The 16,109-nt window shown below is 42.8% G+C and overlaps 1 protein-coding gene across 29 annotated transcripts in view; it reads left to right on the top strand.

Annotated features, from left to right (window-relative positions):
* Positions 1-16,109, top strand: part of SRPK2 (SRSF protein kinase 2) — a 289,404-nt gene that overhangs the window by 228,034 nt on the left and 45,261 nt on the right. For all 29 annotated transcript variants that reach the window (XM_051849704.2, XM_051849706.2, XM_051849713.2 and 26 more), the window contains 4 exons: positions 7,067-7,175; positions 8,570-8,657; positions 8,871-8,958; positions 12,594-12,700. In XM_051849704.2, the coding sequence (XP_051705664.1) occupies positions 7,067-7,175; positions 8,570-8,657; positions 8,871-8,958; positions 12,594-12,700 (392 nt within the window). The remainder of the gene's footprint in view (positions 1-7,066; positions 7,176-8,569; positions 8,658-8,870; positions 8,959-12,593; positions 12,701-16,109) is intronic.

Below are 16,109 nucleotides of genomic sequence, written 5' to 3' on the forward strand. Positions count from 1 at the left end.
ACTGATGGACCTGCACTGACTCATCATTTCTGTAGTTTTTTTTTTAATTTGAAAATTAAAAAAATTTTATTTGAGAGAGAGGCACAGAGAGAGAGAAAGTGCCTGTGTTTGGTCTAGTGGTTAAGATATAGCTTGGGGGCCGTCGCGGTGGCATAGCAGATTAAAGCCACTCTGCAGTGCCAGCATCCCATGTGGGTGCTGGTTCAAGTCCTGGCTGCTCCACGTCCAGTCCGGCTCCCTGCTAACACACCTGGGAAAGAAGCACAAGTTGGCCCAAGTGCTTGGGCCCCTGCACCCATATAGGAGACCTGGAAGAAGCTTTCAGCTCCTAGCTTCAGATCGGCTTAGCTCCGGCCATTTCAGTCATTTGGGGAGTGAAACAGCGATGGAATCTCTCTCTGACTCTACCTTTCAAATAAATTGAAAGGCAGAGTTATACACAGAGAGGAGAGGCAGAGAGAGGGAGAGAGAGAGAGGTCATCCATCCACTGGTTCACTCTCCAGTTGGCTGCAGTGGCTGGAACTGCGCCAATCCAAAGCCAGGAGCCTGCAGCTTCTTCCAGGTCTCTCATGTGGGTGTAGGGGCCCAAGGACTTGGGCCATCCTTTACTGCTTTTCCAGGCCATAGCAGAAAGCTGGATTGGAAGTGGAGTAGCCGGGATTCGAACTGGTGCCCAAATAGGGTGCCAGCACTGCAGGCCAACAGCTTTACCCACTATGCCACAGTGCAGGCCCCCATAAATCTTAAAAAAAAAAAAAAAAGACATGGCTTGGGACACCTGCAGTCTCATACTGGAGTACCTGGGTTCAAGTGCCTGTTCCACGCCCTGCTCTACCTTTCTGCTAATGCATAGCTTTGTAGACAAGAGCAGCAGGTGATTGTCTTAAGTAGATGGGTTCCTGTAACCCACGTGGAAGGCCTGGATGGAGTTCCAGGCTCCCAGCTTCAGCCTGGCCAAGTCTCAGCTGTTGCAGGCATTTTGGGAGTGAATCAGTAGATGGAAGCTCGCTCGCTCTCTCTCTCTCTTTCTACCTTTCAAATAAATTAAAATAAAATAAAAATTTAAAAGGAGAGATGGATATGTGGATATGTAGTGGTATAAACTCATTCATTCCCATGTTGTTTCTTTGTATCCCTGCCCCTACCATCAACCTGAGCTGAAATTTATTTTCATTTTCTCAGAGGACCAGCCTTTGTTTTCATTGATTTTTTTTTCCACCACTGTTTCTGTACTTATTTTGTAGATTACAGATCATGTCATTATTTCCTTTGAGTTGTGTTTTCTCTTTTCCTACTTTCTTAAGGTGGATACTGAGGTCATCCTTTGATAATTTTTTTAAAAAATTTGTTTATTTACTTATTTATTTAAATTACTTGAAAGGTAGAGTGTCAGAGAGGGAAGGAAAAATAGAGGAGAGAGATCTTAATATTGGCTGTTCATTCCTCAAATGGCTTCCACAATATCCAGGGCTGGGCCAGGCCAAAACCAGGAGTCAGAAATTCCATTCTGGTCTCCCAATGAGGGTGGTAGATGTAGTGTTCTGTGTCAGTCAGGTCAAGTTGATTGGCATGTTCAGATCTTTCATATCCTTATGAGTTTTCTGTCTGCTTTTCCTAGCGATTTTTTGGAAAGGTAATATTGAGATCTTCAGTGACGTAGAGTATGTCTGTGTTATTTTAGTGTGGAGAGGTTTCTTTTTATACCAGTTCTCTTACTCCTCAGATGCTTGCAGCAGCTGGAGCTAGGCCAGGCTGCCTAGCCATGAGCCCGGAACTCTTATCTAGGTCACTCCTTCCTTTTTTTTTTTCCTTCTAAAGTATTTATTTATTTTCATTTTATTTGAAAGGCAGAGAGAAAGTGAAATCTCCCACCTGCTGGTCTGCTGGTTCATTCCACTAATGCGAGCGGCAACTTGTGCTGGTGGGCCAGGCAGAAGCCTGGAGCCAGGAACTCCCTCCAGGTCTCCCCCTCATGGATGGCAGGCACCCAGGTACTCGAGCCATCATAACTGCCTCCCAGAGTGCACAGTAGCAGAAAGCTGGGTTGGAAACCAAGTAGCCAGGACTTGAACCAGGCACTCTGAATGGGATGTGGGCATTGCAAATGCTGACTTAACTGCTATACCAAATGTCCACTTATCCCACTTCCCTTTTGAAGACTGTGGCATTGGAAATCATGTTCAAGTCTTCCTTTGTCCTTTGAAAACTTTCAGTGGTCGTGGAGAGACAGAGGCCTGAGGAACTAATGTCAGCAAAAAAATGAATAATACTTCATGTTATCTTTAGTGGAAAATACGGGCTCCTGGTAGTTAAGATGCTCATGTCTCATACAGGAAGTGCCTGGTTTGACACCTGCCCCCCTTCCTGGGAGGCAGCAGCAATGGCTCAAATCACTAGGTGGTTGGTGCCTGTCATTCATGGTGGGAGAACTTAATTGGGTTCTAGCTCCTGACTTCAGCCGTAGCTGTTGCAGGCATTCGGGGAGTGAACCCAAGTGGATGGGAGCTCTTTATCTGTATCTGCCTCTCAAATAAATACATATTTTAAAAAGAAAAAAGAAAAAATATTTCCAGTGCATTTGTTGGGTGTCATGGAGTTCTACACTTTGATGAGTAGAATCTAGCTTTTGCAGGGCAAGGAAAAGGGAGTCATCTTTGTTTTTGTCCAGCGCATATCCCAAAACAACTGAGAAAGAGAAGTTTAGACCTAACTGCTTTGGAATCCTATGACTGGTGTAGGTGGAACTTTCAGCATGCTTTTCTTGGGCATGCTGGCGGGTAAGAACAGGAGAAGCCAGAGCAATCAGTTAATGGTCACTTCAGAATCCATTCTGGTCCTGTTTATAGTTCTAATCCAAACTAAGTTTTTTTGTTTTGTTTTTGTTTGTTTGTTTTTTTAAAGATCCATCAATTTATTTGAAAGAGAGAGAGAGAAAAAGAGAGTTCGTCCATCTGACGGTTCACTCCCCAATTAGCCGCAACGGCCAGAGCTGTGCTGATCTGAAGGATCTGAAGGCAGGAGCCAGGAGCCTCCTCTAGGTCTCCCACGTGGGTGCAGGGGCCTAAGGACTTGGGCCATGCTCTACTGCTCTCCCAGTCTGTAGCAGAGAACTGGATCAGAGGTGGAGCAGCTGGGATTCAAACCAGCGTCCATATGGGATGTACCCACTACTCCATAGCCACAGCCCGGGCCCGAGCCCCAGTCCCTAAGATTTCTTTTTAAGAAGAAAAGCTTTTAAGTAATAAAATGTGGTTTTTGTGCTGGATGGGACAGATAATGAAATGTGCATGTATCACCCACACCCTCAGGGTGTGATCTCCTGACCTCTCAGGTGTTTTGCCTGATGTCCTTGCCAGGGTCCGTGCAGTGCTAGTATTGTCTGTCGTCTTTGCTACATGTTGGGGAAGCCAGTGGAAGGACCCGAAGAGAGTTTGGTTCTTCCTCCAGCCTGTAACTGCTGTCAGGATTCCTTGTGTGCTAGACAGCATAGTGGAACTTAACAAAGCCAGGGAAGTGGAGGAGTTGCTGGGTTGACCATCATGTCTGATTTCATGGGTGTTGGTTAGGTTGGCATGCTATGCCATGTGGCAGCTAGCTCCTCCCTTCCGACCGCATGAGTGGCAGGTAGAGCCTTGGCTGCAGTTCTTTGTGAAGGGAAAGATGAATGATCCTGAGAGATGTTGTTTTCCGTGGAAACTTAGAAGTTAGGGTGTGAGAAAATTTAGAATACAGATTTGAAATTACACGTCATATTTTCAAAATAAAAGTGTTTCATATTTCCAGTGATTTTTATCTTTGTGTTAATTCTCTTGTTATATACTTGGTCATTTTTAGAGACAGTATTCTTAACTAGCTTGTGGGGTCCAAAGATACTGGACTCAACTACCAATTTTTTTTTACTCAACTTTCAAATCCTCCAGAGAAAAGGCTGTCCTCACACTACGACTGCATTAGTGATGGTGCTTTTCTGTTTCTCTGGCTGATTGAGATTTGAATCTGAAACATATGCTGGTGATGAAGTTTCTTCATTTATGCATAACAAATATTTTTCAATCTGAAGACTTCAATATGAACAATAGTATATTTATATACTTGTGATATACAGCTTTTAGTTACTTACGCCTCTGCGGTTGCCTGTGCACTAAGACCGGGAAGCAGTCGTCCAGATCTTAAGAATGGAGTGTGTTTCTTGCAGGTGGACAAAGCATGGGCTTTGGAGTGAGACCCAGTTTTCAGTATTTCTCTGATGCTTGATGTCTTCTGCAGCACTGGAGCAAGAATACCATCTGCAGACAAAATCCTGTCGTTTTTAAACGCAACAAAGGATCACAACTGGAATCCACTATACTTAGAGAAATAAGCCAATCCCCAAAAGACAGATATTGTATATTTCCCCTGATCCAGTGTAACTAATAGATACCCAAAATATAATGTGTTAGAGTGAAACAGACATTCTGAGATTTGATGATTGTTTTTAGCCATTGTTTGTTCCTTGGAGGAACAGTGTTTTGTATACTTTTGTTTTCTTTATAGACTGTTTGTTGAACTCTTTTAATTAGGTTTAACTATATGAATTAAAAATAGATCACAGTATAAATTAAGAATGGGAATCCACGACGGAGGGGAAGGAAGGGTAGGAGTGGGCAGGGGAAGGGAGGGTAGAGGGGGATATCCTACTATGTTCCTAAATCTGAATATATGAAACATGTAAAAACTAAATAAAATTAAAGAAAATACAGATGTGCAAAATCTTAAACAGAAAAAAAAAGAAAGATGGATATCAGTGTTTCTTAAATATTTGTGTTATAAAACATATCTGGGTCCCTGAAGAAGTAGTTTCCTGAGTGGCTAAGTCCAGAATATGCAGCATTGCCCTCTTCTCTCAGAGGTTCGTACTGTGCATTGAAACACGAGGTGTATAGTCAAGAGCACAGCTTTGCTTTGTTTAACTCTGCACTTCCTCTCCTCCCTTCTTCTTTGCCCTCTCCTCTCCCCTGTAGAACACATACAGTACTTTGTGGTTAACTTTTGTTTCATGGAATGTGGTTTTGAAATAAGGTGAGTAGCACAGTGCTCCTAGTTCATAATAAATAAATGTCGATTTTCTCTTACCCCTTTTCAGTGTTAATTTTAATGCCTTAAAACTGTATTGTAAATTCAAAGACTATTCACTTTATTTCATTTTAACTTATCTTCCAAGTAATGAGCCATTTAATAATTTGTTATAAGTTATTCCTAAATGTTGTAGTCTTTGAGATTAAAATCCAGGAAAAGTAAGCGTAATTGTTAAAGGAAAGTAAAGCTCTTAGAAACCCAGTGTCTGGTTAGATTCCTGCTTCACTAATTCAGTGTCATTTAAATAGTCATGGTATTTTTTGAAATATGACTCAGAACCCTCTGGGAGTTACACAAGTCTATTGAAGGATGTGGTTTAGATACTTCCTGCACCTGCTCAAGCCGCTCAGCAGTAGGCATGAGCCACCCATATCTTTGTTGAGTGATTTGTAAAAATTCTGCCGATTAAAAAAATGAGAAAAGTAAAAAAAAATTTTTTTAAGATATATTTATTTGAAAAGCAGAGTCAGAGAGAGGTCCTCCATTTGCCTCCACACTCCCTATATAGCTGCAGTGGCCAGGGCTGGGCCAGGCTGAAGCCAGGAGCTTCTTCTGGGTCTTCCATGTGGGTGCAGGTGCCCAAGCACTTGGGCCATCCCTTGGGTGCTTTCCCAGATACATTAGCAGGGAGCTGGATTGGACACAAACGAATGCCCAAATGGGACGTCGGCATCACAGGAGGTGGATTTACCCACTGTGCCACAGTGCAGGCTCTCAAAAATTCTTCACAATAAAAAAGCAATATGTGTTAAATTAAGAAAATGAAAAATCTGTCCCCAAAGTAAAAAAGTAGAAATGCACTGTTTGACTTAGGGAAAAATGAAAAAACTAAAAAAAGGAAAGGATAGAAAGAATGAAATGTACATAAAAAGAGCAAGTGGCCAGCGCCGCGCCTCACTAGGCTAATCCCCCGCCTTGCGGCACCGGCACACCGGGTTCTAGTCCCAGTCGGGGCACCGGATTCTGTCCCGGTTGCCCCTCTTCCAGGCCAGCTCTCTGCTGTGGCCCGGGAGTGCAGTGGAGGATGGCCCAAGTGCTTGGGCCCTGCACCCCCTGGGAGACCAGGAGAAGTACCTGGCTCCTGCCATCGGATCAGCATGGTGCGCCAGCTGCAGCAGCCATTAGAGGGTGAACCAACGGCAAAGAAAGACCTTTCTCTCTGTCTCTCTCTCTCGCTGTCCACTCTGCCTGTCCAAAAAAAAAAAAAAAAAGCAAGTGATTTTACATACAGAATTTCCATTGCTACCATCTTATCATTCTAAAGTTTCTTGTGTCTTTCACAAGTATGGTGTCGAATTACCATTCTATAGGCTGCTCTTTTTATGTAATGCACAATGAGAGTCTGTTCATGTCAGTGTAGGGAGGTAACTGTATCCCCCTCAGCCTTAGCAGGGTACACTCTTGTGCTCTCTAAATGATTTCCTTTCTAAGGAGTGTTGAGTGTGAGGTTGGAGGAAATAATGAGAGGAAGAAGCCCTGTTGGGTAAATAAGATGTACATTATGTAATTCCTTGTGGTATGGTTATACATAAACTGTCAGTGTCTGCAGAATTTTGCAGGGTAACTAATCTTTAATTTGGTTAGTTTTCTAGTAAAGATAAAAGAAACTTACTACTTAGAAGGGGAAAAAGCTTGTAAATGTCAAAAACTAGTGTCTGAAAATTGCATACCTAGGCTTAAATAAAAAATCTCAAATTATTGTTATGAAGTGCTAGATGGTTATTATTGCCTTTTTAAATTAACTTAAAAGCTTCATAGTTGTTCATAGAACATTATTTTCCTATTGAACAAATATTCCTGAGAAAATGTTACTGAACATATTTTAATCTGATTGTATTGTTTAGTTTTCTTTAGTGACCTCAAGAGTTGGCAAAGGAGAACATGAAATATTATTGCCATTTTTCTGAGATTGTGAATGGTTTTTCTTTTTTCTTTCTTTTTTTTTTAAAGGTGGCTACCATCCAGTGAAAATTGGAGACCTCTTCAATGGCCGTTATCATGTCATTAGGAAGCTAGGATGGGGGCACTTCTCTACTGTCTGGCTGTGTTGGGATATGCAGTAAGTATTCTTTGTCATTGTCTTTTGATTCTTCATCTAGTTCAACATGCATTTTCTCAGAAGGTATGGCTGAGGGTTGCACCTACTTTGTTGTGGCATGTAAAGTGTTTAGCACAGGCCTGCCCCAGCTAACCAACTTTTTCTTTTTTCCTCTCTCAGTTTGAAGTTCATTTGCTTAGACATCTTAAAATGCTAGCTGTCATCTGGCTGTATTTCTGAAGCTTATTCTTTGAAACTGCTCTGTATAGGAGTCATACTATTTTTCTAGCAATTCATCCATATTGGAAGACCATTCAGATAGAAAATTTTTCACACGTAGGCCTTTGACATTTGAATTTTTTTTAAAAAGATTTATTTATTTATTTTAAAGTCAGAGTTATACAGAGAGAGGAGAGGCAGAGAGAGAGAGAGAGAGGGAGGGAGGGAGAGAGAGAGGTCTTTCATCTGATGCCCAATTGGCTGCAACAGCCAGAGCTGTGCCGATTCGAAGCCAGGAGCCAGGAGCTTCTTCCGGGTCTCCCACATGGGTGCAAGTACCTAAGGACTTGGGCCATCTTCTGCTGCTTTCCCAGGCCATAGCAGAGAGCTGGACCAGAAGTGGAGCAGCTGGGTCTTGAACCGGTGCCCATGCCGGTGCTTCAGGCCAGGGCGTTAACCTGCTGTGCTACAGTGCTGGCCCCAACATTTGAAATTTTTGTAAAGCCATCACTGATAGTAAGAAGCTTCACTGCAATCCAGTGCATAAACATGTAACATATTTTGTTTTCTGTGTATTTGTTTTTATTTATTTATTTATTTTTGACAGAGTGGACAGTGAGAGAGAGAGACAGAGAGAAAGGTCTTCCTTTGCCATTGGTTCACCCTCCAATGGCCGCCGCGGCTGGCGCACCACGCTGATCTGATGGCAGGAGCCAGGTGCTTCTCCTGGTCTCCCATGGGGTGCAGGGCCCAAGCACTTGGGCCATCCTCCACTGCACTCACTCCCTGGCCACAGCAGAGAGCTGGCCTGGAAGAGGGGCAACCGGGACAGAATCCGGCGCCCTGACCAGGACTAGAACCTGGTGTGCCGGTGCTGCAAAGTGGAGGATTAGCCTAGTGAGCCGCAGCGCCAGCTAGTTTTCTGTGTATTTGAAGAGAAGTAGAAGTGTCAGAATATTTTCCATTACTCTAAGTGTGTGTGGTAACACTAGTATTTTTATAGTCTTCATTAATTAGAGAGGACAGCAAAGCATGAAAGAATTGTGTTGACCCATGGACCTCATTGTCTCTAGTGCCCACTCAATTTGAAAAGTACTGTTTTAAAGAAAGCTTGTTAATTTATCTTTGCAACATCTCAGTGTAATGTCACTTCTTCTCTTGATAATATAGGTAAATACATTTTTTCTTTTTCCAAGGGGGAAAAGATTTGTTGCTATGAAAGTTGTAAAAAGTGCCCAGCATTATACAGAAACAGCCTTGGATGAAATAAAATTGCTCAAATGTGTAAGTACTGCAAAAATGTGAATGTTGTAACAGAAATTAATGACTGAAAAAAATCTTTAAAAAGTTAATTTCTGGCTGGTACTAAATTAAAGTAGAATTTCTTTTTCCTAAGTTCAAATACTGAACTTAAAACAAAATCACCTTTATTACTGCAATGCAAAATATTCTCTGTCTTGAACTCCTCTGTTCTTGGATTTGATTGTGTCTGCACAGGTTCGAGAAAGTGATCCCAGTGACCCAAACAAAGACATGGTGGTCCAGCTCATCGATGACTTCAAGATTTCAGGCATGAATGGAATACGTATCCTTTTCTTAATTGTTGATGACTTATAATTTTTTTCCTTTAAAAAACAGGATTGTTCAGGCCCCTAAATACTCATGTTTGCTCTTACATCCCTGTCAGCACAAAGCCCTTGGGATTTTGGGAAGTGTTAGAAAGTGGTGCCCCTAGGTGGTTTGGAAGGACTTTTTGGTGTTTTTTTGTATAGTGGCATGTTAGAAACTTGAAAAGAAAACTGTTACAGCAACTTGATGTGGTTTTTGAATGAATTATTGATCTTTTTTCCATTCATTGTGGTGAACTTTGTTTGCAGAGATAGAAGCATAAAAACAACACTTCTTTGTGCTTTAAAGTCAGTGCCCAAGGGCTAGCTCTGTACATGCTCCAGGGACCAAGAAGCACCTTGTAGGGTTGGAACATTTGTTGAGGCAATAAATGGAAAAATGCTCTGTTTGTGTTGACATCTCCAGGTTGCACTTGAGTGCTGTATGTGTACGGTGAAAACTAAGGGCTGGCACTGTGTCATAGAAGGCTGAGCCTCTGCCTGCAGTACCGGCATTCCACATGAGCACCTGTGCATGTGCCAGCTGCACGTCTTCTGCTCCAGCTCTCTGTTTATGGCCTGGGAAAGCAGGGGAGGATGACCCAAGTGCTTGGGCCCTGCACTCTCATGTGAGGCCCAGATGAAGCTCCTGGTACCCTGGCTTCGTCTCGGCTCAGTTGCAGCCATTATGGCCATTTGGGGAGTGAACTAGAGGGTGGAGGACAGTTTTTTGTGTCTCCCTTTCTCCTTCTGTAACTCAACCTCTCAAAAAAAAAAAAAAAAAAAAAAAAAAAGTCTTAAAAAAGTGAACACTAGGTCGGCGCCGCGGCTCGCTAGGCTAATCCTCCGCCTTGCGGCACTGGCACACCAGATTCTAGTCCCGGTCTGGGCGCCGGATTCTGTCCCGGTTGCCCCTCTTCCAGGCCAGCTCTCTGCTGTGGCCAGGGAGTGCAGTGGAGGATGACCCAAGTGCTTGGGCCCTGCACCCCATGGGAGACCAGGAGAAGTACCTGGCTCCTGCCTTCGGATCAGCGCGGTGCGCCAGCTGCAGTGCGCTGGCCGCGGCAGCCATTGGAGGGTGAACCAATGGCAAAGGAAGACTTTTCTCTCTGTCTCTCTCTCTCACTGTCCACTCTGCCTGTCAAAAAAAAATAAAATAAAAAAAAATAAATAAAAAGTGAACACTAGCACTAATAATACAGTGGTCCTCTCTTGTCTGCAGGATATACTGTCCTGGACCCCAGTGACTGCCTGAAACCATGTGCTCCATTCTTATTTACTGATTAGTGTTTTCCTGTACATTCGCTAACTTAATGCCTTCTATTTTTTAATTAAGCACTTAGCATCCGTTTTTCCAATAATTTTGCTGGTTGAGGTGTTAACGACAAGACTGGCCTGAATGTTATTTTTCATTCACAGATTTATGGATAGAAATTGCATTCTTACCTTAGATTTTGAACAATCTCAACATGGGATTTTTTCCATTAGTGGAGAACTTTTCTTTTTTCAAGGCTTCTTTTGGGTAAATCCACATTGCCAGCATCATGACTGTAGAGCTTTGGGATGATTATTGTATAAAATAACACAAGTACTGTGATGCTGAAGCGCGATCAAGGCTGCTGAGAGATTAGGGGGCAGGCAGCATCTGTTGTGTGGGTGTTCTCAAAAAGGTAGGAGTCCCATCTCCCTGCAGGACAGTGCGAGGTGCCATCATGCTCCTTGGAACCATGGTCAGCTTAAAGCTGTTGATTTCTGGAATAGGCCATGCAGTATATTCGGACCGTGGTTCACTGCAGGCAGTGGTGCTGTAGACAGTGAAGCTGTGGTGGTGTGCAGGGGAGCTGCTGTACTCGGTTCTTTCTCTAGAATGATGCAACTGAATCTTTCAAATAATTGCTTCTGCAGAGGATCATCTTTCTGCCCTGTGAGGATGCAAGTATTTTAGTTTTAAAATTTTTTTAAGATTTATTTATTTATTTGAAAGAGTTACACAGAGAAAGGAGAGGCAGAGAGAGAAGGAGAGGTCTTCCATCCGATGGTTCACTCCCCAGATAGCTGCAATGGCCGGAGCTACACCATTCTGAAGCCAGGAGCAGGACTTCGCCCAAATCTCCCACATGGGTGCAGGAGCCCAAGGACTTGGGCCATCTTCTTACTGCTTTCCCAGGCCATAGCAGAGAGATAGATGGGAAGTGGAGCAGCCAGGTATTGAATCAGCGCCCATATGAGATCCCAGTGCTTCAGGCCAGGGCGTTAACCTGCTGTGCCACAGTACCGGCTCCTAGTTTTAAAATTTTATACCCAGTTTCTCTGCTTTGCAAAAACCTGGTAAAAATAAATTATTTTCTCTACTAGTTGGTAAATCTGGCATAAAGCAGGGGTTAATGGAAGATTATCTTTAAAACCTTTATTATGAAAAATTTAAAACATATAAAAGGAGATATTAAAATGAATTTTTGCAAATCTATCACCCAAAAATAATAATTATCAAGCTCTGGCCATAATCATTTGATTTAGTATTCCTTTCTCACTGAATTACTATCATTTGTTTTCATTTTTATTTGAAACAGAGAGAGGTGGCCAAAGTACTTGTGCTCCTGCCACCCACACAGTGGGGACCAAGAGAGTTCATGGCTCCTAGTTGTAGCTTGGCCTAGCCCTGGGTGTTGCAACCATTTGGGGAGTGAACCAGTGGATGAAAGATAGAATCTCTGTCTCTGCCTCTGTGTCTCTTTTTCTATTGCTCCTGCATTTCAAATAAATAGGGATTCTGTGTCCAATGGCCTTCACAGGAAGGTTGCTTTGGAATTTGTCATGAATCACGCCACTGTTTCCTTGAGCACAGGTTACCTTTCTCCAGATTCCTCTGGTTTTGTAAGGTTTACTGCCAGGAGTCACCGTGTTGTTTCTTTTGTATACATAAACACTTCTCTTTCCCAAGTAGAATTGTTTCATCTTGATCATAAACACCTTCAGTTTTTTTGTTAAGGTTTATTTATTTATTTGAAAGTCAGAGTTACAGAGAGGCAGAGAGAGAGAGATAGAAAGAGGTCTTCCATCCACTAGTTCACTCCCCAGATGGCCACAAAGGCTGGAACTGTGCCGATCTGAAGCCAGGAGCCAGGAGCTTCTTCCAGGTCTCCCACATGGGTGCAGGAGACCAAGGACTTGGGCCATCTTCTACTGGTTTCCCAGGCCATAACAGAGAGCTGGATGAGAATTGGAGTAGCTGGGACTCAAACTGGCACCCATTATGGGATGCTTGCACTGCAGGCGGCAGTTTTACCCCCAGCACTAGCCTCCTACACTTTGAGTTTTAAGAAGGTCTGTGTGGACCCTTTGGTTCCTGAGACCTTGCTTGTGGCAAAAATGGCCTCACACCACAGTCTCCAGACATAGTGCATGTTAAATAATACATGTATGACTATTTGGTAAATGTCAGTTCATTTTATTTAGTAAGAAACAGCAGTGGGCCTCTTTTGCTACTAGTAATACTGTTTTTGTTATATTTTATGAAGAAATAAAAGTTTTGCAAGTGATACACCGATGCTGCTTTCAGTAACTGCCTCACTCCTGGACACGCACGCACGAATGACCCTTAACCCTGTCCCAGATGTCTGCATGGTGTTCGAAGTGCTTGGCCACCATCTCCTCAAGTGGATCATCAAGTCCAACTATCAAGGCCTCCCGGTACGCTGTGTGAAGAGTATCATTCGGCAGGTGAGGCTTTCGAGAGCACACCCTGTTCCCATACCTAAGTGACTGGGTTTCAGCAGTTCTTGTTTTATTCATATGTGTAACATCTTGACATCTTGTTAAATCAGTTTCTATTTATTTAATAACAGGCCATTCTGTGTTGTAAAGAGCAGTATGTCAGTGTTGGACATTTGCCACATCACTCTTAAGATAAGTGATATGGTATCATCAGCAATTGTTTATCCAGTATCCTGCTTTAAAATATCTTAGGTATTTCCTTAGAAAAGCTCTAAGAAATAATTGTTCCTTTTTAATTGTTCCTTTTTTTTTTTTTTTTTTTTGAGTTCTAAGAATCCTTGAATGGAGGATAAATCAGAGATAATCTAAGAGTAGTACACAGCATACACACTATAGTTAAACTATACACTATTTTCTAAGACTTGATTTTTAATGTTAATGACAAAAAAAAAAAAAAAACAAAAAACTAAGATAACTGTCAGGTGATGGGTTATTTAGCTGGTTTGTGCTAAGCACTTAACAATGTATACATTTATCAAAATTACTGCCTTTTTCCTGGTAAATCAGTTTTTTTTTTTTTTTTTAAGATTTTTATGTATTTATCTGAGAGGTAGAGTTACAGACAGAGCGAAAGACAGAAAGAAAGATCTTCCATCTAGTGGTTCACTTCCCAAATGGCCACAAGGGCCAGAGCTAAGCTGATCTGAAGCCAGGTCTCTCTTACGGGTACAGGGCCCCAAACACTTAGGCCATCTTCCGCTGCTTTCCCAGGCCACAGCAGAGAGCTGGATCAGAAGAGGAGCAGCCGAGAATTGAACTGGCTCCCATATGGAATTCCAGTGCTGCAGGTGGAGGCTTAGCCCACTACACCACAGCGCTGGCCCTGGTGAATCAGTTTTTATTACCAGTTATTCCTCAGTACATTTGGAGCATAAAAGAAATATTTAGGGAATATAGGAAGCATTGTACAAGGGTGCTTCAAAATAGTCCTAGAAAATGGAATTAAAAGGTAAGTTTATGGGGCCAGCGTTGTGGTGCAGTGGATTAAGCTGCTTGTCTACAATGCCAGAATATACCATATGAGAGCCAGTTTGAGTCCCGGCTGCTCCACTTCTGATCCAGCTCCCTGCTAATGTGCCTGGAGAAGTAGTGGATGATGGTCAAAGTGTTTGGTCTCTGCCATTCCATGTGGGAGACCCAGAGGGAGTTCCAGTTCAGTCTGTCCATTATGACCATTTGGGGAATGAACCAACAGGTAGAAGTTATCTTTGTCTGTCTCTCTCTGTAACTCTGCCTTTCAAATAAATAGTTAAATCTTAAGAAAAAAGTGAGTTTGTTTTGGTGCAAAGAAATTTGAAATCCATGTGTAGTTTTTTCATAACACATTTTTCATGAATTTTGAAGTACCTCATGCATGGATTTCAGTTTTTATTTTTTTTTTTGACACCGAAGTGAACTTACCTTTCAATTCCATTTTCCATGAACCTTTTGAAGCACCCTTTTTTTTTTTTTTTTTAAGATTTTTTTAAAATTTATTTGAAAGAGTTACACAGGGAGAGGAGAGGCAGAGAGAGAGATCGAGAGAGATCTTCCATCTGATGGTTCACTCCCCAATTTGCTGCAACGGCCGGAGCTGTGCCGATCCGAAGCCAGGAGCTTCTTCCAGGTCTCCTACACAGGTGCAGGGGCCCAAGCACTTGGGCCATCTTCTACTGCTTTCCTAGGCCATAGCAGAGAGCTGGACGGGAAGTAGAGCAGCTGGGACTCGAACCGGCACCCATATGGGATGCCGGTGCTTTAGGCCAGGGCGTTAACCCACTGCGCTGGCCCCATGAAGCACCCTTTTATTACATGTGCACATTCTTCACTTGGCCAGCATTTGGCCTGTCATTGATGTGCCGTAAATATTTGTGGAACGAAGGCATACCTAGCTGAGGAGGGTCCTTCTGGCTAGCAGTATTGATCAGATTCTGTGATTTGTGTGGATTGATCAGTCTGTATGCCAGTTGTTGCCCTCACTGCCTAAGGAAAGTTTCAGACATGACTTACTCTGGATTGCCCTTCCTGATGTAGTGGGTCTTCATCGTGAGTGATTCTGCAGAGCAGGTACTGGATCAGGCAGGTGGCTTGACAGGAGGGCTTTGTGGTTTGGAGTACCTTTCCTATAGTCCTAGTTTCTTGACCTTTCCAGGGGTTCCAGGCATGAAATGTGGGCCTCAGTCCAAAAATAGGAAAAGATCAGAATATTTACAAGTAAAGAATTGTGAACTCAAGAGACAGGTGCCTACAAGGAACCTTCCCAGCAAGTGTAGGTAATATTTGTCTGTGAGCTCTTGAGTAGGTTTTTTAAAACCCATGTGGCCGGCGCCGCAGCTCACTAGGTTAATCCTCCGCCTTGCGGCGCTGGCACACCGGGTTCTAGTCCCAGTCGGGATGCCGGATTCTGTCCCGGTTGCCCCTCTTCCAGGCCAGCTCTCTGCTGTGGCCCGGGAGTGCAGTGGAGGATGGCCCACGTCCTTGGGCTCTGCACCCCATGGGAGACCAGGAGAAGTACCTGGCTCCTGCCATCGGATCAGCACGGTGCGCCGGCCGCAGCGGCCATTGGAGGGTGAAGCAACGGCAAAGGAAGACCTTTCTGTCTCTCTCTCTCTCTCTCACTGTCCACTCTGCCTGTCAAAAAATTAAAATAAAAAAAAAACAAACCATGTAATAAGAACAGTTTTGAAGCTTAATTTTGTGTTGTAAAAACATGTTAGATTTTCATACTGAAACTGTGTAGGTTACTTTGTTTAGCCTGCCCTTGTGTTTATCTTTACACTTAACTTTGTCCCTTTATACTATAACTCGGCAACTTACTTCTGACATTTTTAGATGTTACGTAAGAGAGCTCGAGAGACTTGAAGGACTCTGCACTGGCTTATTGCAAATGTATTGAGAGATTTCTACACAGTTTTATGCTAGTTGTACATGCATGCCAACTATAGGTTTGTTGCTAACTTTAACAGTATATCTATTCCCTTTCAGATTTCAGATAGTAACATTTCATTAATATCTCAAATGAGAAAAAAACAATTGCCATTGTAGACAATCTGTGCTAAGGGTAGAAATTAATACCATAATTTTAATTCGGGTTGTTTGTTCCCCAAATGTGACACTTGGGTTTTTGTATTTAGTGGCAACTCTAAAAATAAATGATCTTGTTAAAATCAGGGGAAAAAATCTCTGAATTTTCTCTGATAAGTCCTGAAAGTATTAAAGGATTTGCATTCTCTAACACATAGTAATTTTACACGGGCGTTGTCATTCCAAGGGCCTTGTACTTTTAAATATATCTGCTGTTTCCATAGGTGCCTAAGCACACACCCACACATACTTGGCAGTATATGAAGGCGAATTTGAAGATGAGCTGATACTT

Source organism: Oryctolagus cuniculus, chromosome 3, assembly GCF_964237555.1.
Source record: "Oryctolagus cuniculus chromosome 3, mOryCun1.1, whole genome shotgun sequence".
Lineage (NCBI taxonomy): Eukaryota > Metazoa > Chordata > Mammalia > Lagomorpha > Leporidae > Oryctolagus > Oryctolagus cuniculus.